Source organism: Podarcis cretensis, assembly GCF_951804945.1.
Source record: "Podarcis cretensis genome assembly, chromosome: 2".
Classification (NCBI taxonomy): Eukaryota; Metazoa; Chordata; class Lepidosauria; order Squamata; family Lacertidae; genus Podarcis; species Podarcis cretensis.
Window position 1 is genome coordinate 13,763,085 of NC_137171.1, and position 24,687 is coordinate 13,787,771.

The 24,687-nt window shown below is 46.5% G+C and overlaps 1 protein-coding gene across 1 annotated transcript in view; it reads right to left on the reverse strand.

Annotated features, from left to right (window-relative positions):
• Nucleotides 1-414: 414 nt before the first annotated feature.
• The window catches only part of LOC307210467 (inactive dipeptidyl peptidase 10-like), a 62,765-nt gene continuing 38,492 nt past the window's right edge, over nucleotides 415-24,687 (reverse strand). Inside the window, exons 15-27 of the mRNA XM_079966361.1 lie at nucleotides 23,504-23,595; nucleotides 23,351-23,398; nucleotides 18,071-18,189; nucleotides 16,874-16,921; nucleotides 15,696-15,794; nucleotides 15,471-15,537; nucleotides 14,215-14,409; nucleotides 10,948-11,002; nucleotides 10,450-10,549; nucleotides 9,704-9,762; nucleotides 6,920-6,992; nucleotides 3,118-3,191; nucleotides 415-1,463 (exon numbers count right to left, since the gene is read on the reverse strand). Of these exons, the coding sequence (XP_079822487.1) occupies nucleotides 1,329-1,463; nucleotides 3,118-3,191; nucleotides 6,920-6,992; nucleotides 9,704-9,762; nucleotides 10,450-10,549; nucleotides 10,948-11,002; nucleotides 14,215-14,409; nucleotides 15,471-15,537; nucleotides 15,696-15,794; nucleotides 16,874-16,921; nucleotides 18,071-18,189; nucleotides 23,351-23,398; nucleotides 23,504-23,595 (1,164 nt within the window). The 3' untranslated portion in view covers nucleotides 415-1,328. The remainder of the gene's footprint in view (nucleotides 1,464-3,117; nucleotides 3,192-6,919; nucleotides 6,993-9,703; nucleotides 9,763-10,449; nucleotides 10,550-10,947; nucleotides 11,003-14,214; nucleotides 14,410-15,470; nucleotides 15,538-15,695; nucleotides 15,795-16,873; nucleotides 16,922-18,070; nucleotides 18,190-23,350; nucleotides 23,399-23,503; nucleotides 23,596-24,687) is intronic.

Below are 24,687 nucleotides of genomic sequence, written 5' to 3' on the forward strand. Positions count from 1 at the left end.
ACACGGTCAAAGTGGCAGGAAAAGCTTTCCAAAAGGTACTTTGCCAAAGGCTATCTAGCGAGTTCATGGAGGAAGCAGGGTTTCAATTGAGGACATTCCTGGCTTACAGATCAGACAACAACTACACAATATAGCTCAGGTGGTTAGAGCAGGGTGCTGAGAATGGGGTGGCTGCATATTCCTGCATTGCAAGGGTTGGACTAGGTGATTCTCAGGGTGCCTTCCAGCTGTACAATTCCTTGATTCTATTATTCTAATGCTTCTCCACTGTTATGTACTGAGTTGAATAGGATCCAAAATGCAGCAGTCTGATTGGTCCTAGAACAATAGGATCCAGAATGCAGCAGTCTGATTGGTCCTACAACAATATGATTCAGAATGCAGCAGTCTAATTGGTCCTAGAACAATAGGATCCAGAATGCAGCAGTCTGATTGGTCCTACAACAATAGGATTCAGAATGCAGCAGTCTGATTGGTCCTAGAACAATAGATCCAGAATGCAGCAGTCTGATTGGTCCACAGGAGCCACCCAATCCAGCTCCAGGTGGAAGTGAATCCGCAACCTGATTGGCCTACAGGAGAACTCCGGAATTAGCCAATCACGTGGGGTCCATTGTGTAAATAATGTATATAAAGCAGACATTCTGGGGGAACTTCCATTCCTCCTCACCACTATGAGCTGAATAAAGAGCATGAAATCCACTCTCGACTCCGAGTATATTTCATCCACATTTATGGAAACCTTTGGGGGGGGGGGAAAGAACTGTGAAGAATCTTTAACAAAACTGCTGGTCCTTGCAGGGCTGTATATACTCTTTGCGGACAAAAGACTGGGCGGGAGGGGAGGACGGAATAGCAATTCTGCAGCAAAGGAGCCCAAACTTTTCTCTGTTGTAATAAAAGCTCACACAACGGGAGTGACTTTGAATAGGTTTGCCTACGTTTCATAGCTCGTTATGCTTCTCTGCTACTCTTTTGCATGGGCAAAGGGAATAAGTAAGGCATATGGAATAAATACCCACCATCCCTTGACCACTAGAAGTCCCTCTCCCTGGCTCTGGGAGTCTCATGCACACGCATACATTTTAAAAAGCTGTCTTCGCAGTCCCAAGGGGTGGAAACGCGTTGGAGGTCTTTAAGGAAAAGCAGGGGTCCTTAGGAGGACGTGATCGGCAGCGCCAAACTATGTGCTTAATGCAGAACACACAAGAAGTGCAGGTCCGTGGGATGTGCAAAAGTGCTGCCGTGAGTTGCCAGCGTAGCAAAGAAAAGGGCAAGTGAAATCAGCAGCAGCTGGCGATCCTCAGTGTCCCTCACTGGGAAAAACACTACGGGTCCTCATCTTCCTCAGATAACAGATGTGCATGCTTCGGATCCTCAAAGCAGCTCCGAAAGAAGGAGAAGAGCCTCTGGCTGAGGTGGCGCTGGCTGAACTCGAATGTGTGGCCTTCATCTGGGTAGATCTGGGAAACAGATACCACAAGGTTAGGGAAGTTTCCTTTTTTATTCTATAGCACCATCAGTTTGGCACGACGCTTTAACACAATACCAGGGGGACCTTACAATCTGGAATGTTTTCTTGCAATCCTGGGTAGGCGCAAATGGAAAACAACTTCCAGTTATCTTTTTCATGCTGCATTCGCAATTTGTGCTCATCACGGCATCCCAGCTTTTGTATGTTGCTGTTTTTGTTGCTTCTTGTCCTTATTAGTTACTTCTCTTTCTTTCTTTAACAAAAAGTAAACTCAAGGCAACTCGCAATACAGTCGTACCTCGAAAGTCGAACAAAATCCATTCCGGAAGTGTGTTCGACTTCCAAAACGTTCGGAAACCAAGGCGTGGCTTCCGATTGGCTGCAGGAATCTCTCGCAGCCAATTGGAACCCACGGAGGACATTCGGGTGCTAAAGAACATTTGCAAACCGGAACACTCACTTCCAGGTTTGCAGTGTTCGGGAGCCAAAATGTTTGACTCACAAGGCGTTTGACTTCTGAGGTACGACTGTACCAAAAAATAAAAAGTATCCATTTACCATATTTTTCGCTCTATAGGACGCACTGGACCATAGGAGGGGGAGAACAGGGGGAAAAGAAATCTCCCCCTCTCTGCTCAGCGTCCCTTCAGCGAAGCGGCAGGAGAAACGGCGCGCCTTCCATTTCTCCTTCCGCTTGGCTGAAGGGGTGCTGCGCAGAGAGGGAAAACTGTGCAGCACCTCTCCAGCGAAGTGAAGCCTGGAGAGCAAGAGGGATTGGTATGCACCGACCCCTCTCGCTCTCCAAGCTTCAGGAGGATATCCGCAAGCCTTCAGAGCGCAGCAGGAACTCCCGCTGTGCTCCGGGGGCTTCAGGCGGCTTCAGCGAAAGCAACACGAAGCCTCCGGAGCGCGGGGGGAGTCTCCCTCTGCACTTTGGAGGCTTCACATTGCTATCGCTGAAGCCAAGGAGCCTGCATTCCCTCCATAAGATGCACACACATTTCCCCTTAATTTTTGAAGGGGGAAAAGTGTGTCTTATAGAGCGAAAAATACGGTAAATCTGAAATAAAACCATGAAATGTTAATATACATAAAAGCACCACCACCCTCTGGAAGAAAACATCCAAATTGGATCAGAACCACCGCACAGTGCTGCCAAACCCCGCTTCCCAACAGCTGCTCCAGAAAGATGCCGCCTGGAGATCAAGGAGAATTAACAGGGACACACGCCCCCTTCTCTCTCCCAACAGAGGTAATCAGACAGGGCGACCAATACCGTTTGCAACCTGAAACTGTTTTGGGTTGGTCAGATTGCTTCATTTCCAATCTTTTTTCCGTGAAATCCCGTAACTTTTTATTATCGCTAATGTTTCAGTGGGGGGGGGGGGTTGCCCTGCTTTCATTGCATCACAGTGCAGGAGTGCCCGTCCACACAGCAATAACAAAGCAATGTTGTAGAAACATCACAAAACATCTTAATAAGGCAGAATGATGCATGGAGGGTTCAGCATAAAATCAACTCCACTTCAGCATAATTGCAGAATACACTCGCAAAAAAAGAAAAACCCACACCAGTCTGGTGGGGCACAAAGAGCAGCTCCTCACTGCCAGAAACCTGGTCCCCCTTTCCTAATCCATCCTACCTGGGTAGTGTAGTTAGAATCAGCAGCTAGAAGCCGGATAAGAAGTTCAGCTGTATGCTGGAAATGCACTGTGGCTGCCAGAGGAAAGAGGCAGAATGTGAGACAATGGCTAGCACATCTGATTGGCGTCTGTCTCTCTGTAGGCTCCCTTCTGAATGGTCAATTAGGAGTAAGAGAAACTGGCGACAAGAAGGGGTGGCTTTGGCATATGGAAAAACCAGTTCTAGGATGGATGGAGCCATCTGTCATGGATGTGTTGTAAGAATTCTAAGGTCTCAAATATAAATTAAATGTACATAAATGTACAAGGCAAACACATACATAAGTATATAAACACATGTCTGAAATAGTATAGGAGAACAATCTTGAAGCCCTTTTGATTCTCCCAGTGACCTCAAATATTCCTTTGCAGCAAGGGAGGAAAATGGGGAAAGCGTTCCCATTGCCTTTTCAGTTGCAAATTCTATCTTAAGGGCGTATTTGTGTATCAATAGGGTGAGTCTTTGACCTGGATTCAGGAATTAAAGTATTTACTATCACAAAAGAATGGCCAGGCTGCCCGGGAAAAGCAATCAGCGACCATTAACAGATATCCTGGCACAGGGGCGCCGACTTATAAAAAATATTGGGGGGGCGGGGGCCCATACCGACTTATAAAAAATATTGGGGGGGCCCAAGACCTCCAAACCGCTGCTGCTGGGGGAACGAAAGGGGCGAGCCCCGGGCTGCCCCGACCTTAAGTGAACCTGTGAGGGCCCGCCCTTTGCGGCAGCCGATTGGCTGCCGCCGTGGGCGGTGAATATTAATGAGCTAGGGGGAATCCCCGCTTCTCGCGGGGCTGACGCCAGCCCAGCGAGATTGTTGATGGGTCGAGAGCCCGCAACCCCACCCCCTCTCTAGATCGGGAGTGGCTTTGTTTTAACTCATTACTGAATGTATTTTAAAAGGTAACTATCGTCAAACAAGGAAAATAAAAAATACCAACATAATTTTGTGATTTTACAAAGCATAATATAACTAATAATTTTCTTAAATTATTGGGGGGGCAGAGCCCCCCCAAACGAATTTTTGAGGGGGCTCGGGCCCCCTCAGGCCCCATGGAGTCGGCACCTATGTCCTGGCAGACAGGATTTCTGCTGTAGACCGCCTCCTTCTGGTGATGTATGTAAGATGGAGGGTGATCTTGGGCTACAGGGTGGGCAATTTCAAAAGTCTATATAAGGGCGTGCGCACCATTGTTCTGGGTTCCTCCTCCCTCCTGCATGTGGCGAGTGGGGAGCCTGTTGCAACAGTTTAATAAAGATTAGGCTTACTAACTGCTTTGCTTCTCAATATACTCTGGTTGGTCCCTGTTATTTTCTCCTACTGATAGGGAACCCGTTTAAGGACTTTATACTGGCTCTTGGACACCCCATAAGGGGAAAAGGAGCAGGCTTTTTCTTATAACAAATGCCTTAGCTGAGATTCAGGGGGTTGACCCTAGGAGCCCCTTCCAACTCTGTTATCATTCCCAGAGAGAAAAACCAGTTAACTAGGGGTGGGAAACCTGGGCCTGAGTCTAATTTCATGCGTAAAGGTAAAGGGGACCCCTGACCGTTAGGTCCAGTTGCGGACGACTCTGGGGTTGCGGCGCTCATCTCACTTTACTGTCTGAGGGAGCCGGCATACAGCTTCCAGGTCATGTGGCCAGCATGACTAAGCCGCTTCTGGCGAACCAGAGCAGCACAGGGAAATGCCATTTACCTTCCCACCAGAGAGGTAGCTATTTATCTACTTGCACTTTGACGTGCTTTCGAACTGCAAGGTGGGCAGGAGCAGGGACCGAACAACGAGAGCTCACCCCGTGGCAGGGATTCGGACCACCGACCTTCTGATCGGCAAGCCCTAGGCTCAGTGGTTTAACCCACAGTGCCACTCGCATCCCTTAATTTCATGCATACCTTGGGCTAATTTCACAAGGGTGTCAAAGTGGGGGTGGGGGGGAACATAAGGGGAAATGATGTGGCTGAGAGAGAAAAAGGGGTGACACAGAGAAGGAGACACACATGCACACAGGGGTGCCCTACCCACCTTTGGCTCTGGCCCCAACCACTGCCAATGTGCGGCCCATAGCTGTCAAGTGTCCCTTATTTGAAGGGACAGTCCCTTATTCCAGCGCCATGTCCCACTGCTGTCCCTTATTGATGGCTGTCCCTTAAATGTCCCTTAAAGAATGTCCATTAAATTTCAAAGGAAGCAGCTCCTCTCCCTCCCTCCCTGCCGGCCAGGGAGGAGGGAGGCTCCAACTGTATTGCTTGGCTGCGTTGCTCACCCAATAAGAAATCTAAGAACGACTGGGGGGTGGAGCTTGCATGCCTTGTGTGCGGCTAGTTAATGCAAGCTGAGGAGGTTTTTGAATGCTGGACGCCATTTTGTTGCATGTGCTGCTGCAAACTTTGCAGTGCAAAGCCAGGCTGGGGAGCCATCTTAAGTTGAGGCTGCATAGGCCTTGTGGTGCATGTGATTCAGATTCTATTCAGTTGAACCTCTGGTTACAAAGTTGGTTGGACAGTGTTCTTGAAGCTACCAGCATGAGTTTGACCAGACTGCAGGAGGACAGGAAGACTGGAGTGCCTGGAACAGGTGAGGCTGCAGGTCCCTTATTTTGGCTGCTGGCCCCTTATTTTCAAATCTGTAATTTGACAGCTATGGTGCGGCCCCCCTTTACAGTGGTACCTCGGGTTACAGACGCTTCAGGTTACAGACTCCACTAACCCAGAAATAGTACTTCGTGTTAAGAACTTTGCTTCAGGATGAGAACAGAAATTGTGCAGCGGCAGCAGGAGGCCCCATTAGCTAAAGTGGTGCTTCCGGTTAAGAACAGTTTCAGGTTAAGAACGGACCTCCGGAATTAATTAAGTGCTTAACCCGAGGTACCACTGTAGTCCTCAGTGCATTGTGTGGGGAATCCCTACTGCTGCTTCTCCCTCACCTCCCCACTCCAGCGGCAGGAACAAGGGGAAAGAACAATGGCTTTCACCGCCCGTGCTCTTTCCCTGTGGGCAGATGCAAAGACTGGACCCAAAGGAAGAGGACATAGACAAATGGGCAGAAAAGAATAGGGAAGAGGTAAGCCAACTCAGGGAGGGAACCCACTAAGGGCATTGCTCCCAAGGGGAAAAGATGGGAAAGGTGGTAGAACATCTGCTTTGAACACAGAAGGTAAAGGTAAAGGTCCCCTGGTTGGTTAAGTCCAGTCAAAGGTAACTATAGGGTTGCTGCGCTCATTTCGCTTTCAGGCTGAGGGAGCTGGCATTTGTCCACAGTCAACTTTCCGGGTCATGTTGCCAGCATGACTAAACGCTTCTGGCGCAATGGAACACCGTGATGGAACCCAGAGCACACGGAAACATTGTTTACCTCCCTGCCACAGCAGTACCTATTTATCTACTTGCACTGGTGTGCTTTCGAACTGCTAGGTTGGCAGGAGCTGGGACAGAGCAACAGGAGCTCACCCCATTGCGGGGATTCGAACCGCCGACCTTCCAATCAGCTAGCTCAAGAAGCTCAGTGGTTTAGACCACAGTGCCAGCATCTCCAGGTAGGAGAGTCCTCTGTCTGAAATCCTGGAAATCCACTGACAGAGTGCAGAAGGTATTATAAGGCACCTTCCTATCTTCCTGTATAAGGAGGCAACTGGGAAGGAGCCCATTCAAGTACATTGTTCCCAGCTCCACCCCCCAAACCCTGGAGTCAACCTGAAGATCATTCTTAGGGGATGGGATGGGCGAGTGGGAGAGTCAATGGAGAGGTCAAACCTTACCATCTCCAGTTCCATGGGCAAGGAGGACATTTCTGTCCTTGAGGTGGGGCGCTTCCTCCAACACAGAGGCCATCTGGAGGGAGGAAAAGGAAAAGTGTGGAAGAGGCAGGAACGAAGCACCAAAATATCTGTCTCCCTCCCCACTCTGCTCCTTTACAGCATCAACAAGGAAAGCTTTTCCTGCGCAGTCAGGTTATAAATCAGAAGTGCACTTGTGCAAGCAAGCAGGAATTGGAGGAAGTGCCAGCAGCCCAAGCTCTGCACGGACATGTTGTAGGTTCCGGCAAATCACACATGGATACACAGCTGGCAAAAAAAACCAACCCATATTTTTCGCTCTAGAAGACGCACCAGACCACAAGACACACCTAGTTTTTGGAGGAGGAAAACAAGAAAAAAAATATTCTGAATCCCAGAAGCCAGAACAGCAAGAGGGATCGCTGCACAGTGAAAGCAGCAATTCCTCTTGCTGTTCTGGCTTCTGTGATAGCTGCACAGCCTGCATTCGCTCCATAAGATGCACACACATTTCCCCTTACTTTTTAGGAGGGAAAAAGTGAGTCTTATACAGCAAAAAAATACGGTAATTGGTGATTTCGTGGGGCAAGTGGAATGGGGAAGCTGGGAGCCACCAGAGAAACGGGTTCAAAATGTAACAGCTCATTTTCTTTCCATTTCTTTTCTTCTCTCTTCTATGGGGTCCCAGCAAAAGAAGAACAGATACAAAAACTTATAGAATATGCAGAAATGGCGTAACTTACCGGAGAAATAAGAAATCAAGATCACAAGCTTTTTATAAAAGAATGGAATATTTACAAACACACAAGATAAGAACATTGGCAGGATTATTGTAATCACCCGCAGTTTTATAAGAATATATATTTAAAGTAGGTGGATAAATGAACAAATTAAGTTAATTTGGATATGCATAAAATATTAGAAATAAATTTAATGAACCGCAGAAAGAAGGGGAAGGAAGTCAAGTTTTGAAATGTTAAAATGATTGTAAAATTACTGAAATGTATAAAACTGAAAATTATAAAAAACAACGAAATGTGACAGCTCAGGATTCTGTGTTTGCCAGCTCAACTATGGGCCTGCACTGCATCAGAGATATGTTAGGCCTTCCTTTTACAATGGAGTCACTTATTTTTTTTTTCATTCACAGTGGTGTTTTATTGTTTTGTTTTGTGTGCGAGTTTTTCTGCAAACTTCTGCCAGCACTCTGTGACCTAGACGATGTGGGTAGGGATTTTCAGAAATTAATACGGCTAAATAAAGCAAATCTTCCTCCTAAAGGATCCTGGGTATGTTGTCTACCCCTCAACAGGGCCACAATTCACAGCACTCTTAGTAAACCACAGTCCCCAAGAGTCTTCAGGGGACATAGTAAAGGTAAAGGGACCCCTGACCATTGGGTCCAGTCGTGACCGACTCTGGGATTGAGGTGCTCATCTCGCTTTATTGGCTGAGGGAGCTGGCATACAGCTTCCGGGTCATGTGGCCAGCATGGCTAAGCCGCTTCTGGCGAACCAGAGCAGCACACGGAAACGCCATTTACCTTCCCACCGGAGCAGTACCTATTTATCTACTTGCACTTTGACATGCTTTTGAACTGCTAGGTTGGCAGGAGTAGGGACCGAGCAATGGGAGCTCACCTCCGACCTTCTGATCGGCAAGTCCTAGGCTCTGTGGTTTAACCCACAGCGCCACCTGCGTCCTTTCAGGGGACGTAGAGTCATTTAAATGTATGGTAAAGTTGGGAGAGTGTGGGAGAAATCTCTCCACCTGAAAAAGGCAGTAGGGCAAGTAACACTCGCGCACCTTGGGAAAGAAAAAGTTGGACTTGGTTCACACAACCTGAGCATGCCAGTGTTGCTTGCAGATTCAGGGGGCTTCTCTGCGAAAGGGGCAGTCAAGTAATGCTTGAGAAATAAGACCTGCCAGACCAGTGCCGGATTTACATACAGTGGTGCCTCGCAAGACGAAAAGAATCCGTTCCGTGAGTCTCTTCGTCTTGCGGTTTTTTCGTCTTGCGAAGCAAGCCCATTAGCGGCTTAGCGCTATTAGCGGCTTAGCTGATAAGCGGCTTAGCGGATCAGCTGATAAGCGGCTTAGCGGCTTAGAAAAAGGGGGGGTGAGGAAAAAAACCCCGCAGGAACTCGCAAGACATTTTCGTCTTGCGAAGCAAGCCTATAGGAAATTCGTTTTGCGAAGCACCTCCAAAACGGAAAACCCTTTCATCTAGCGGGTTTTCCGTCTTGCGAGGCATTCGTCTTGCGGGGCACCACTGTATAAGCTAAACAAGCTATAGCTTAGGGCCCCACTCTCTTGGGGCCCCCCAAAAAAATTAAAGGGGAAAAAAACCCTGGATGTACATATCCAAAATATAAGATAACCAAAAAAATAAAACCTACATACAGCAACAGTGTATTGTGTTGTGTAAGTAATGGGCTCCGCCTGCTAGCCTGCTCCCTAAAATATCACTGGTTTGCTCATTTCTATATATAGGGTGCCTACATTCTGCATGTGCAAATAGCTTTAGATACCTATTAGGTCCACAAATTACCATACAGCATATATTCAAAAACAGCGACAATTTTGTTATTGACAAAAGACAGCTGGACATATAAAGGGCCCCATTACCTTCAATACCTTCTGGCCTCATCAAAGCTAAATCCGGCCCTGTGCCAGACCCTACCTCATTCAGTACCCAAGAAGGGGTGGGAGGGAGCGGAGGAAGGCATAAGTAACAGCCCCTATTTCCTGCTCCTTTCTCCGTACCGTGTAGGCAGCATCCTCCCGGGCTGGCATCCCCAGGTAGCGTTCGGAGAACGTGGCAGCTATGGCAAGAGACAGAGTTAAGGGATCTTTGGAGTTGCTTCTTCCAATAAACACCTCCCCAGTACAGCTGCAGAACCCCAAAGCAGTGAAATGGACAATGAGACTTGACTGGAGGTCCGTCATCACCTCTCCCCCCGGTAATATAAAAATATAATAATTATTATTTCTACCCCACCCATCTGGCTGCGTTTCCCCAGCCACTCTGGGCCGCTCCCAATAGAATTAAAAGCACGATAAAACATCAAATATTAAAAACTTTCCTAAACAGAGCTGCCTTCAGGTGTCTTTTAGAAAAGTCAGATAGTTGTTTATTTCCTTGACATCTGATGGGAGGGCGTTCCACAGGGAGGGCGCCACTACCAAGAAGGCCCTCTGCCTGGTTCCCTGTAACCTCACTTCTCACAGTGAGGGAACCGCCAGAAGGCCCTCGGAGCCGAACCTCAGTGTCCAGGCAGAATGATGGGGGTGGAGACGCTCCTTCAGGTATACTGGGCCGAGGCCATAGCAGGTCCAAGGTTTTGTTGCTTCACTGTTCTTGTATTTTCCAGTGAAACTGCATGATTTATACATGCAGGAGATTTATCCCTTTTCACAGAGTATATCGTGGTGCAAAATTTAGATTCCTTTTTTTAAAAAAAAAAGAAATGAAGAAGAAAGAAAACCAGATCGTCTTTACTGCTACTCACCGTGGAAACGGAAGCTGGTAATGGGTGCCACACCAGTTCCGCATTTAAAGAGGTCTTCCGCTGTTGCCATCAGCTTCAGTGCTAAAAAGCCTCCATAGGCCTACACAAAAGCAAACATACGTTTTATGATTCATTCATTCAAAACATTTTATTCCATGTTTCAATTTTTTTAAAAAGCAGTGTGCTGTGTAACACTTTGAACTTTTAAAAAAGAACGACCGCAGCCTGAAAACAACAGCAACAAAACCGCAAACGAAATTTCAATCAGCAGCGCATCATTTAAATCAGGAGTGGGGAACTTGCTGTTCCACTGTTGCTAGACTACAACACCCATCACCGATGCCCGTGCAAGCTGGGGCTGTTGGGTGTTGGAATCCAACAACATCCAGGAGAGCCACGAGTTCCCCATCTCTGACACAAGGTATGAACTGCGCGGTCGCAGGGTGCAGGCACAGAGGAGCATCATGTTCTCAGGAGGCAGAGGACCATGTGATTTACCTTCCCGTAGACGGCTGTGCGCCTGCGATCCACATAGGGAAGCTTCAGAAGCCACCTGCAACACAAGGAGGAGAAAACATGTTTGTGCAACCTGATGCTCCTGGCATCATCTGCCAGCCACCACCACTGCCCTTCTCCCTGGCTGTGCATTTCCTTTGTGTGTGTGTATGATTTTCATTAAGTTTTCTATTTTACAACTTAAAATATTCATTAAACAACCTGAAAATGCCAATGGCTTCCCTTCTTCGCTTTCCATGGTTCAATTTGCATATCATAAATTCCTGCATATTTTACATAAACTAAACCATTCAGTAAAAAGGGACGTGGGTAGTGCTGTGGTCTAAACCACTGAGCCTCTTGGGCTTGCCGATCAGAAGGTTGGCGGTTCGAATCCCCGCGACGGAGTGAGCTCTTGTTGTTCGGTCCCAGCTCCTGCCAACCTAGCAGATAGAAAGTACACCAAAAAGTGCAAGTAGATAAATAAGCACCGCTCTGGCAGGAAAGTAAACAGAGTTTCCATGTGCTGCTCTGGTTTCAGTGTTCCGTTGAGCCAGAAGCAGCCAGAAGCTGGCCGCATGACCCGGTAACACTGTCTATGGACAAACGCCGGCTCCCTCGGCCTGTAAAACGAGTGAGTGCCGCAACCCCAGAGTCGTCTGCGACTGGACTTAACTGTCAGGGGTCCTTTACCTTTTTAAACAACTCAGTAGTCAATTAGTACATCCATCAAAACTTGTTTAGGGAAGCTTTTAATGTTTAATAGGTTATTGTATTTTAGTGTTTTGTTGGAAGCCGCCTAGAGTGGCTGGGGAAACTCAGCCAGATGGGTGGGGTATAAATAATAAATTGTTGTTGTTGTTGTTTTTTACACTGTTGAATTTATCTTAATGCTGCCAATGTTTTCAAGTGTACACAGTTTTCCCCACTATATTCAATAAACATTTTCCCAATCTTTTTCAAACGTATGTTCTTCTTGTTCTCTTATTCTATATGTTCGGTCCGCAAGCTGCACGTATTCCATCAGTTTAAGTTGCCATTCTTCTTTAGTTGGGACCTCACTCATTTTCCATTTTTGGGCTAACGAAACATGGGATGTAGTAGTAGCATACATAAATAGTCTTTTCCACCCACCGCCCAAAGGTTCAAACCTCCAAAACAGCCCATGCCTTTAGCTCCTTCTTTCATGTTAAATCCCTTGCTGCAGAACTGCAGCAAATCAATGTGTTGATGTGGCTGTGCACATGAATGCTTCCCAATTTTATCTGGTCTCTGTTATTGGTCCCTCATAGTATCAGATAAGCAGGAGGGTCAGGGACTCGGAGCATCAGGAAAGGGGGGGAAAATAACGAATTCCTTACTTCCATCGTGCAAAGGGAACAATAGGGGCATTGCTTTGCTAAGCCCCAACTAAGCAGTTGCCAAAAAGTGAGTAAGCCTTTTAAGCTCATTGAAATTCTTAATCAGGTTGGATGTCAAATACAAAAAATGTGGAGAGGTGAAGAGGGGAAAATTATGCTGCTGGGCAAGACTGAGGGGGAAAGCCCTAGTCTGCAGAGTGTAATAGTATTAAAATGCAATGGGGGAAATGTTGTGCAGACTGCAAACCTAAATCCAGTTACAGCCCTACTGAACTTCACAGGGCTTAGGTAAAGGGACCCCTGACCATTAGGTCCAGTCGTGACTGACTCTGGGGTTGTGGCGCTCATCTCGCTTTATTGGCCAAGGGAGCCGGCGTACAGCTTACGGGTCATGTGGCCAGCATGACTAAACTACTTCTGGCGAACCAGAGCAGCGCATGGAAACGCCATTTACCTTCCCACTGGAGCGGTACCTATTTATCTACTTGCACTTTGACGTGCTTTTGAACTGCTAGGTTGGCAGGAGCAGGGACCGAGCAACGGGAGCTCACCCCGTCGTAGGGATTCAAAACAATGACCTTCTGATCAGCAAGTCCTAGGCTCTGTGGTTTAACCCACAGCGCCACCCGCGCCCCATCGTCACAGGGTTTACTTCTGAGTATATATATGCAGTTGTACCTTGGTTTTCAAATGTCTTGGAAGTTGAACATTTTGGTTTTCAAACACTGAAAACCTGGAAGCAAATGCTTCCGTTTTTTGAACGAATGTCAGAAATCAAATAGCTTCCACTGAGTTTTCTTCAATTTTCTCTATTGAATTAGCGCCTCAGTTTTTGAACGTTTTGGAAGCTGAACGGTCTTAAGGAACGGATTATGTTCAAAAACCGAGGTACCACTGTATATACATAGCATTGCCCTGCAATTTAGGATACAGGCCATGCTTGGCACAAAAAGATCTCCAGCTGCATGAAAGGCTGTGGAGACAAATAAGTAAAGCTGCAATCCCTTTTGAAATAGGAAAAGCAAAAAGAGTTGAATCTGCCTCTTGTCTCAAGGGATGATCGTGACTGGCTGATATGGAAGTAGTGATCAGTTGTTTTTCTTTCAGACCCAGGAGCGGGAGATAGGTTTGGAATTACTGGCTCTCACCTCATAATCTATCCTGTGGAACAGGGGTCACTAACGTGGTGCCCACGGGCACCAGCGTGCCCACCAGGACCTCCTATTAAGCCCACAAAAGTTCTCAGTAAACATCTCAAAAATCCATAATGCACAAGAGACGGTTTGCTCTTCCTGCTCAGTTCCTGGTTGAATTAGCTCAGCTTCTCCTACACTGAGAACACCCCCTCTTTAAACATGCCTACATTTCACTGGATGCCAAGATAGGGCACCCACCCTCTCTCCCATTCTGAGCAGGAGAAGGAAGCAAAAAACTTCTCTTTGTTTGAGCGCACAGTGATGGCTGATGGAGGTGCACGTTCCCCACTGAAGGGGGCTGATTCTGTCGTCTTCTGCTCTTTTAGATGTGGCAGCCATTTTGTTTTACGCTACACCCGCCCCCCATTTTGTGACTGGCACCCATGGCACACTCTCAAAATTCCAAATGTGCCCACTGGCCCCCAAACCTCAGTGAACCCTGCTGTAGACCCAAGACATTTTGCTGCTTGAGGCTTCTGTCTCCTTTCCAACCCTAGGTTCATTGTCCCCAAGACTAGCTAAGTGACTTGGCACCTGAGACAGAAAAACCCACAACTGCCTCTCTCTCTGCTGGCAAAAGTAGAACAACGATAAATCGACTAGCAAAGACTTTGCCGTCCCTTTCAGAGGACCAGCTTCCTCACTCTACCTAATAGCAGGGCCGGTCCTGTGTTAAGCAATAGTATTAAAACGTGAGGCTCAGGCGTCCTTACCGCATGAGAGCTACATGGTCCTTGACATCCAAGGAGCCCAGCTGGCGGCTGACCTCATGCAGCAGCTTGAGTCCTTGGTTTCTAGATCCCCGAGCATCGAATTGGACCACCACAGCCCCCAAAGAGCTAGACAGGACGGTGTCCCAATCAAGGTGGAATTCCTCAGTGGCCAGCTGGCCTCCTGGGGATTCTGAGCTGGGGGGAAAAGGCAATCAGAGGTTAGAACATGGATTAATGTTGCACCTACCATCTAGTGGCCTAGGATATGTTTGCACCTAAAGTGGAACCCAAACCAACAGCTCTGGGACGGAGCTCTTTTTTTTTTTAATTTTAATTTTTTTACAAATTTCCACAGGGATAGCAGGGGGGGAAGGTACCGGTACCTCTGCCATAATTCCCTGTCAAAATGAAGGTTCCCCCCGCCCTCCTAGTCCACTTTCTCTCCCTATCTGTACTGGACATCTTCTAGCTTGTTCCTCTCCCTGCTGATTCATTAATGAATTCACAGCTGTGAGGACAAAATGGCATGGAGGCAAGGCTAAGTTGGGATGCCACTCCCAGCTAGAAATTGCAGTTCTCACTGTTTCCGATTTCTCCAGTCTCAAATCCAGCTCTTCGCATTCCTGCAGCAGTTTATGGATTTTCTCTTTTGGAATCCACCCGAAAATTATTCAGCTTCTTAGTGTAATCCCACTCCCACCCCCAATAAACACATTTCTGTATGCAGTTTTGCTTAATGGACACACTTCTGCAAGAAGGCATTTTTTTGCATGTCATTCCCACTAACATTTATATCAGGGGTCAACAAACTTTTTCAGCAGGGGGCCAGTCCACTGTCCCTCAGACCTTGTGGGGGGCCGGACTATATATTTTTTTTGGGGGGGGGGGAATGAACAAATTCCTATGCCCCACAAATAATCCAGAGATGCATTTGAAATAAAAGGACACATTCTACACATGTAAAACCGCGCTGATTCCCAGACTGTCCGTGGGGTGGATTTAGAAGGCGATTGGGCTGGATCCGGCCCCCGGGCCTTAGTTTGCCTACCCATGATTTAAATCTTTGTGCACGCTTTCTCCTAATGTATGCACTTTTATAAGCACTGATCGGTTGGACAGCTACGTTGCCAAAATAGGCTAAGTGCAAAATCCAGAGAGGGGGGTTATTTTTGGTTTAGTTTCAGAATATACAGATTGGATAACTTCGCCTTTAAATGCAATCTGAATCTTATTTCTCCCTCCTCCCCACTACTCACAGCAGCAATAGCAATGGACAGAAGGCACACTGGTGTGGTGGCGGCAGGGTCACACGCACAGACAGGTCTGAGTCGTAAGGGAAACAAGAAAAAAAAAATTGTGACTGAATATAGGAGGAGAGGCCTTTGGTCTCGATCCAGTAGCATTCTTCTTATGATCACAGCCATGCAATGAACTTCCTGTGAGGGGCTTAGGAAGTAGAGGGACAACCTTTGTATCCTCACCATAGCTAGCAAGTCGAAACGACCTGAATTCCACCAACGGCATCTGTTTATGCATAAGGGCATCTTCCAAAAGGCGGTTCTCTTCCAGGAGAAGGAAGTCTGGGAGCCAGGAATGAGACAGATACCAACACTGTTAGTAGCACTTGGGCAACTCCCTACACAAGTCAGTTGTGGATGCCAGTCTTTTAGAAATAGTAAAGGTAAAGGGACCCTTGACCATTAGGTCCAGTCATGACCGACTCTGGGGTTGCGGCGCTCATCTCGCTTTATTGGCCGAGGGAGCCGGCGTACAGCTTCCGGGTCATGTGGCCAGCATGACTAAACCACTTCTGGCGAACCAGAGCAGCTCACGGAAACGCCGTTTACCTTCCCGCCATAGTGGTACCTATTTATCTACTTGCACTGGCATGCTTTCGAACTGCTAGGTTGGCAGGAGCAGGGACTGAGCAACAGGACCTCACCCCGTCGCAGGGATTCGAACTGCCAACCTTCCGTTCAGCAAGTCCTAGGCTCTGTGGTTTAACCCACATCACCACCCGAATCCCTTTTAGAAATAGTAGTTCCCCTACAAATATAGCAGATCTCTGAACTCATTCCCGCAGGATGTTGCGATAACAAGGGGCAAGGATGCTTTTAAAAAGCTGACCTTGAATTCAAGGGGGTAGGACTTAACTGCAGTTATTAGGCATGTTTCCTCCTTGTTATGTAACTCACGAGGGAAGTAAACTACAAACATTATTGAGTCCAAGGTGAACAATGTAGCATATATGTTTTCAAATAACACCTGAACTCTTTTTTAGGTTGGGGCAGAAAAGCAGGTGGACAACTTCCCTTTGGACACAGAAAAATCAGCCACGATCAGCTCAAAGCAAGGCTCGAGACACACAGAAAGAGAACATTGCCCACACTGTCTCCCCAAACACCAGCTCCTGTGATCTGTTGAGAGATCAGTGCAAAGAAAAGCACTGGATACATGAAGACGGATGGGTTTGGATTTGCCAAACCAATGCACACTCTCAGTTACCAAATCAGAACCACAACACAAATATACTGTGTCTCAAAAAGTATCTAGATCATATTTTCCACCACGCATCAGACTAACATTGTTTGTTTGTTTGTTTGTTTGTTTGTTTGTTTGTTTTTAAAGCAAGATTTCCCCTTTCAAATCTGATACTCACCACGGGGGTTAGCTGTGCGGTGAACAGAAACTTGAGGGACTCCAGGCCCTATGGGGTAGAGAAAACTCAGGTCAGTAGTAAACAAACCATAGGCCATGTTGGGCAATTCACAAGATAAGAACTGGACACTGTTACATGCATACAGGACTTGCTTGAGTGAATGAGTTGTGTTGCTTCGAGACCATCTGTCTCTTTCTTTCCTTCATTGGACTTTGAACCCCTTGAAAAAGGGATCTATCACTTCCCCCTTTCCTTTTTGCTCTAAGAATTGATAACATCTTCATAGCCAGCCCTGAGTAGCGTCTGTGTATATGTGTGTGTGTATCTAAATGCACGCACACAGTTTGTGTGCCCTACTGAAAATTCCATCCTCCCCAAATCTGAAGACTGCTTAAGTAAGTAAAGAGGGCATTCCTATTTGTCTGCAATTTTTTTGGACTTTACAACATAGCTGTCAACTTACAGATTTGAAAATAAGGGACCAGCAGCCTCGAAAATAAGGGATCAGCAGCCAAAATAAGGGATTTTCAGAGCACAGGTATGTTCGACATCTGAGCCCCTCCGAGCCAAAGGCAGAAAGCCCAGCCAGCAGCCAAACGAAGCCTCAAGTGGTGGTTCCCACAGCGCAGCAACCCGGCAAAGGGGATGCAGCAAGGGAAACCACTGTCGCCTCTCCACTGGGAAGCGCTGAGCAAAGGCGAGTTCCCAGGCAACGTGGCCGATTTGATTGGCACAAGGCATGCAAGCTCCACCCCCCAGTCGTTCTTAGACTCCTTATTGGGTGAGCAACGCAGCCAAGCAACACAGTTGGAGCCTCCCTCCTCCCTGGCCGGCAGGGAGGGAGAGGAGCTGCTTCCTTTGAAACCTGGGAAATTTAAGGGACATAATTTTTTATTTTTTTTTAAGGGACATCATTAAATTTAAGGGACATCATTAATAAGGGACAGCAGTGGGACGAAGCGCTGGGATAAGGGACTTTCCAGCCAAATAAGGGACGGTTGACAGCTATGCTTTACAAGCAGTCAGAGTGTGCGTGCATCAACATTTCAGCTTTCTATCCATCGTGGAAGGTACCTTAACAATTTTGATCCTTCCATCAGATAGGCCCAAGTGTCATAATAAAAGCAGATATAAATATATGTATTTGGGTAAATCCACAAGTTTGACTTGCACCTGTCTTCCCTTGCCGAAACCCACCTTTGCAGAACAATATAAAATGCCCCATCCTGGGGCTGAAACGGGCATCTACAAAGGAGCAGCCGGGCTGCAGGCCGCAGGTCACACAGGTGCGGTTGAAGGAGCTGTCAAGTTCAACGCTGCCCAGGAAGAGGAGGAGAAGGACATATTGAGAAGCCTTTCCCTTTCACCCCCAAGACAGAGGGGGTGCCATGGCTTCCTCTCAGCCTCAGTGATGCCCTCATTACCCATAGTGAGCCGAAGCGCTGCAGTATTGAAAACTAGAGTTGGATGTTGGAAAATCAAGTTCAAAGGATACAACGCACAGAAGCATATGAAAACCTGAACTGGAACAGTGAGCTATATATGGATATAGGGTAAAGGTAAAGGGACCCCTGACCATCAGGTCTAGTCGTGGCCGACTCTGGGGTTGCGGCTCTCATTTCGCTTTACTAGCCGAGGGAGCCGGCGTACAGCTTCCGGGTCATGTGGCCAGCAGGACTAAGCCGCTTCTGGTGAACCAGAGCAGCTCACGGAAACGCCGTTTACCTTCCCTTCGGAGCGGTACCTATTTATCTACTTGCACTTGATGTGCTTTCAAACTGCTAGGTTGGCAGGAGCAGGGACCAAGCAACAGGAGCTCACCCCGTCGCGGGGATTCGAACCGCCAACCTTCTGATTGGCAATTCCTCTGAAAGGCAAGGCTCTTTGGTTTAACCCACAGCGCTACCCATGTCCCATATATACGGATATACTGGACTCTAAAAAATTTGATATCCTGATAATCCTCCTTTGATTCTCCCATTGTTGTTCTGCTTTTGTTTTAAATGACAACATTATTTAAAAAATAATAATTAAGGAAAGAAAATCCGGTCCAAAATAAATTGGACCACCTCTCTTATGACATTCAAATAATTTGTTCCTTGGATCCTACCTTTACCATGAAGCCCTTGGTTCAAGCCTCTGTTCCCATGCCTTATTCCAGCTAAGCCTATATAACCCAACCTTCCCCAATTGGATGCCCTCCATGGGATTTTTGGATGACAGCTCCAGACAGCCTGGTTACAAACATCACTGAGACTGAATGGATAGGTACCTACAGATATGAAAAAGTGCCATGCAATATAAGCAATGGTATATTACCACATATATTAAAAAAAAAATGCACTTAATGGCAGAGATGGAACCTGCTACACCCCCATCCTATAGATCAGGATTTCCCCAACTTGGGTCTCCAGCTGCTTTAGGACTACAACTCCCATCATCGCTAACTAGCAGGACCAGTGGTCAGGGATGATGGGAATTGTAGTCCAAAACCAGCTGGAGACCCAAGTATGGAAAATGCTGCTATAGATGCATTAATTGAAATTGACAGAGGAGCAGCACCTTAACACATGAAAAATGCTTTTTTAAAATTTTCAACTCAGTGGAATTTTTCTATTTCGGTCTGAATATTTCATTTGCCCTGAATAGTCTGATTAGGGAGGATGGGTGAGATTCGGGATTCGGGATGTAATTCCACCTGAATGCCACTAGGTGACAGCAATTTCACACAGGCATTTGGTTGATCTAATTTACATCCTATGCCCATTTAAAATGTGTTTTTATCTGAGGGAGGGGGGGGCTATTGGGTTGCTTTTGGTTTTATTAGTTATTTTGTGGTTTTATATCGTGATTTTATTTTGCAAACTGCCCTGAGACCCCCAGGTAATAAATTCAATAAATAAAATAAAATAATAATAATAATAATAATAATAATAATAATAATAATAATAATTTACTCTTCGCCTGGCTCATAAAAATTAGAACGAGCAGTCTTTTGAAGCAAGGCTCTAGACCAGATTCAGACCTTTATATACCTCTAGCGTGGAAGGGATACTTCTGTTCCTTGATGGGGCCACGGAGAAGTACAGTGGTACCTCAGGTTACATACGCTTCAGGTTACATACGCTTCAGGTTACAGACTCCGCTAACCCAGAAATAGTACCTCGGGTTAAGAACTTTGCTTCAGGACGAGAACAGAAATCGGCAGCAGCGGGAGGCCCCATTAGCTAAAGTGGTGCTTCAGGTTAAGAATAGTTTCAGGTTAAGAACAGACCTCCGGAACGAATTAAGTACTTAACCCGAAGTACCACTGTAGAGGAGAATTAACAGGGACACATTTCCCCTGCCTCTCTTCCGACACAGGCCTTCATACAGGATGAACAAAGCCATGTGTGTGTCAAAACCAGGCCCCGATTGAAATGGAACTAGAGAATCAGTTTCCTCCATGACCACCTGCTCAAGAACCTTGCCCAAGAAGGGGAGATTGGCAATTGGCCAGTAATTACTTAGATTTTCAAATTAAGGGAGGCTTTTTTTGAGGAGTGGCTTTACCATTGCCTCCTTCGAGCTGGCAGGGACCACCCCCTCTCGTAAGGAGACATTAACCACCACCCTGGAGGTGACAGAAGGAGGTGTCCTCTCCATAGCTGTCAACTTTTTCCTTTTCTTGCAAGGAATCCTATTCAGAATAAGGGAATTTCCCTTAAAAAAAGGGAAACGTTGACAGCTATGGTCCTCTCCCTGGTAGTTTTTATCAGCCAAGAGGGTTCAGAGTGCAAGTGGTGGACACAACATTATGTTTGCTGACTGGGAACAGTTATGGACCACAGGTATGAAATTTACGGCAAGTAATGCCTTAAGAGAGAATATTATGAAAATGATATACAGGTGGTACATGACACCAGTCAAGCTTGCAAAAATATATCATTTGCCCGATAATAAATGTTGGAAATGTAAAGAAAATGAAGGTACATTCTTTCACCTTTGGTGGACGTGCCCAAGGATTAAGGCTTTCTGGGAGATGATTTATAACGAAATGAAAAAGGTATTTAAATATACTTTCTTGAAAAAACCAGAGGCCTTTCTCCTGGGCATGGTTGGCCAATTGGTGCCAAAGAAGGATAGAACTTTCTTTATGTATGCAACAACAGCAGCAAGAATACTCGTCGCGAAGTATTGGAAGACACAAGATCTACCCAGCCGGGAAGAATGGCAGATGAAGGTGATGGAGTACATGGAACTGGCGGAAATGAATGGCAGAATCCGAGACCAGGGAGAAGAGTCGGTAGAAGAAGATTGGAAGAAATTTAAAGTCTATTTACAGAAACACTGTAAAATTAAGGAATGTTAGAGGGAGGTTGGAATGAAGCTAAGTGGTTTTAGCAATAAGGTGGCTAAGGGGTACGTAAAAATGGATTGTTAACATGTAAAAATGTAAAGCTATAATATATTACGATAAAGTATCAAGATAAATGCAAAAAGGGTAAGGATTTGCTGAAACAACAATTGAACTAGAATACAAAAGAGGGAGGTGTGAGGAGGTCAGGGAAATAAGTAAAAGAAAGATAAGATATGGAAAGATTGGAATGTTTTTAATTGCTTTTTTATTTTTTCTGTATTTTGTATTTTTTGTTTTCCTTTTCTTTTTTCATTTTTGTAATTCTTTTGAAACTTTAATAAATATTATTATAAAAAAAAAAAAACAGAGTGCAATTGGTGGTCGCCCTGTCCGGTCCAAGCACCTTGTCTGCAACCTCGAGCCTTACCAACTCAAAGTCATCAAACGTAACAGGACTAGACAGTGTTCTGGACACCTCTTGAGATTCACTTGCAGATGCAAGCGATTTGATCCTCAAAATGCTTTGCAAACAAGTCACAGCATGCTACCATGGGACTGATTGATTGGTTGATTAATTGATTATTTAATATACCATCCTATACCCGGGGGCGTCTCAGGGTGATTCACAGAATAAAATCAAGATATAAAACCACAAAATACATAATAAAAATAAAAACAACAACCCAATGAAGGTAAAGGTAAAGGGACCCCTGACTCGTGACCGACTCTGGGGTTGCGGTGCTCATCTCGCTTTATTGGCTGAGGGAGCCGGCGTACAGCTTCTGGGTCATGTGGCCAGCATGACTAAGCCACTTCTGGCGAACCAGAGCAGCGCACGGAAACACCCTTTACCTTCCCGCCAGAGCGGTACCTATTTGTCTACTTGCACTTTGACGTGCTTTCGAACTGCTAGGTTGGCAGGAGCAGGGACTGAGCAACGGGAGCTCACCCCGTCACGGGGATTCGAACCGCCGACCTTCTGATTGGCAAGTCCTAGGCTCTGTGGTTTAACCCACAGCGTCACCCGTGTCCCGAACAACCCAATAGCCCCCCCCAAAAAAACACATTTTAAAAGGGCATAGGATGTAAATCAGATCAACCCAAGGCCTAGTTAAAAAGGAACGCCTAAAGGTGTATAATGAAGGTGAACTTCCCAGGGGAGAGCATTCCGCAGATGGGGAGCCACTACAGAGAAGGCCCTGTTCTCGTGTTGCCACCCTCCGGACCTCTCGAGGAGAAGGCACACAAAGAAGGGCCTCAGAAGATGATCTCAGGGTCTGGGTAGGTTCATGTGGAAAGTGGTGGTCCTTGAGGTATTGCAGTCCTGAGTCTTTTAAGGTTTTATAGGTCCAAACCTATTGGGCCCAGAAACTAACTGGTAGCCAGTGCATTCGGACCAGGATCAGTGTAATATGCTCAAACTGTCTTGATCCAGTGAGCAAGCTGGCTGCTGAATTCTGCACTAGCTGAAGTTTCCGAACCGTCTTCAGAGACGGCCCTATGTATAACGCATTGCAGTAATCTAGACTTGAGGTTACGAGAGCATAGACAACAGTAGTTAGGCTATCCCTGTCTAGTTAGGGACATAGCTGGGCCGCCAGCCAAAGCTGATGGAAGGCACTCGGGGCCACTGAGGCCACCTGAGCCTCGAGCGACAGCAAAGGATCCCCCAAGCTACGAACCTGCTCCTTCGGTGGAAGCATAACCCCATCAAGAGCAAGCGACCTCCCACCCATCTGGTCTAGGGAACCACCCACTAACAGTGCCTCATTCTTATCTGCACTGAGTTTCAGTTTGTTGGCTCTCATCCAGTCCATTACTGAGGCCAAGACACTGGGATTTGTCACATCCTTCTTTGCATAAAGAAGTATGATGAAATTCAGTGGTAAAACAGATCCTAAATATTGGGGGGGGGGAGGTTACAAGAAAAAATAGCTTAGTGAGCATTGAGGATACTTAATGGGCACAAAATACTGACTGGTGGGGGGGGGGAGAGACACAGAAAGCTGGAACAATGGTGGAATAGAGTTTCCTGAAATATGGCAGGGCTGGTTAGCTGGAAACCTGAACAGAAGGCCCTGTTTGCGCGCTGTATAAATCCCAAGCATTATTAGTAGGGCACAAGGCGGAATACTCACCTGTATAAATGTTTGGAGCTGAGCCTGTCTTCGGAACTCAGGAAATATCTAAGGAAAAGGACAGTGTCAGCAGAGACATAGTTTTCCCCACCTACGTCCGTCTGGAGGAGCTGCTCTGGGGCACGGATAGGACCATGGCCTCCGGGTACTCACAGCCGTTTGCTGTTCTCATCATAGGCCAGGATCCTGGTGACGTCCCAGGTCCCAGAGGTCAGGAGGCGCACGCTGCTCTCCTTGCGACTGGGCTGGCAGGAGAAAAAAGAAGAAGGGGGAAGAGAAGACTCACATGTGTCATCACAATCCAGGTGTTGTTGCTATCTTCCCGCCACTATTCCCCTCTGTTCCTGCAGATGGACATGCAAAACACAAGCAAACTCAAGAAATTCACCTGCTGAACTTCTGCATATTGAGTTGCTATTCCATGTCTAGTTAAAGGGGTGGGGTGGGGGTAGGAATCCCAGATGGAAAATGATTATTGTTCTTGAAGCTGGGGTTTCATGGTACAGTGGTACCTTGAGTTAAGTACTTAATTCGTTCCGGACGTCCATTCTTAACCTGTTACAGATAGGTAGCCGTGTTGGTCTGCCATAGTCAAAACAAAAAAAATTCCTTCCAGTAGCACCTTAAAGACCAACTAAGTTAGTTCTTGGTATGAGCTTTCGTGTGCATGCACACTTCTTCAGATACACTGAAACAGAAGTTTCCAGACCCTTCTATATAGTGAGAAGGTGGGGAGGGGTATTACTCAGAAGGGTGGTAATACCCCTGAGTAATACCCCTCCCCACCTTCTCACTATATAGAAGGGTCTGGAAACTTCTGTTTCAGTGTATCTGAAGAAGTGTGCATGCACACGAAAGCTCATACCAAGAACTAACTTAGTTGGTCTTTAAGGTGCTACTGGAAGGAATTTTTTTTGTTCATTCTTAACCTGAAACTGTTCTTAACCTGAAGCACCACTTTAGCTAATGGGGCCTCCTCCTGCTGCTGCGCCACCAGAGCACGATTTCTGTTCTCATCCTGAAGCAAAGTTCTTAACCCGAGGTACTATTTCTGGGTTAGTGGAGTCTGTAACCCGAGGTTCCACTATATATTGAATATTTTCCTTCAGACTGAGCTGAGGATCACAATAAGGGACACACTCTTCTTCTCCAGTTTCCTGTGCATATTGTCTCTCACACACCATTCTAGTTTTCTTATTAAGCATTCCCTTTGGTCTTCCTTCTTCCCCCACTGCCCAGTCTGTGGTTCCTCCTTTTCCCGTTTGTTATGTACTGAGTTGAATAGGATCCAAAATGCAGCAGTCTGATTGGTCCTAGAACAATAGGATCCAGAATGC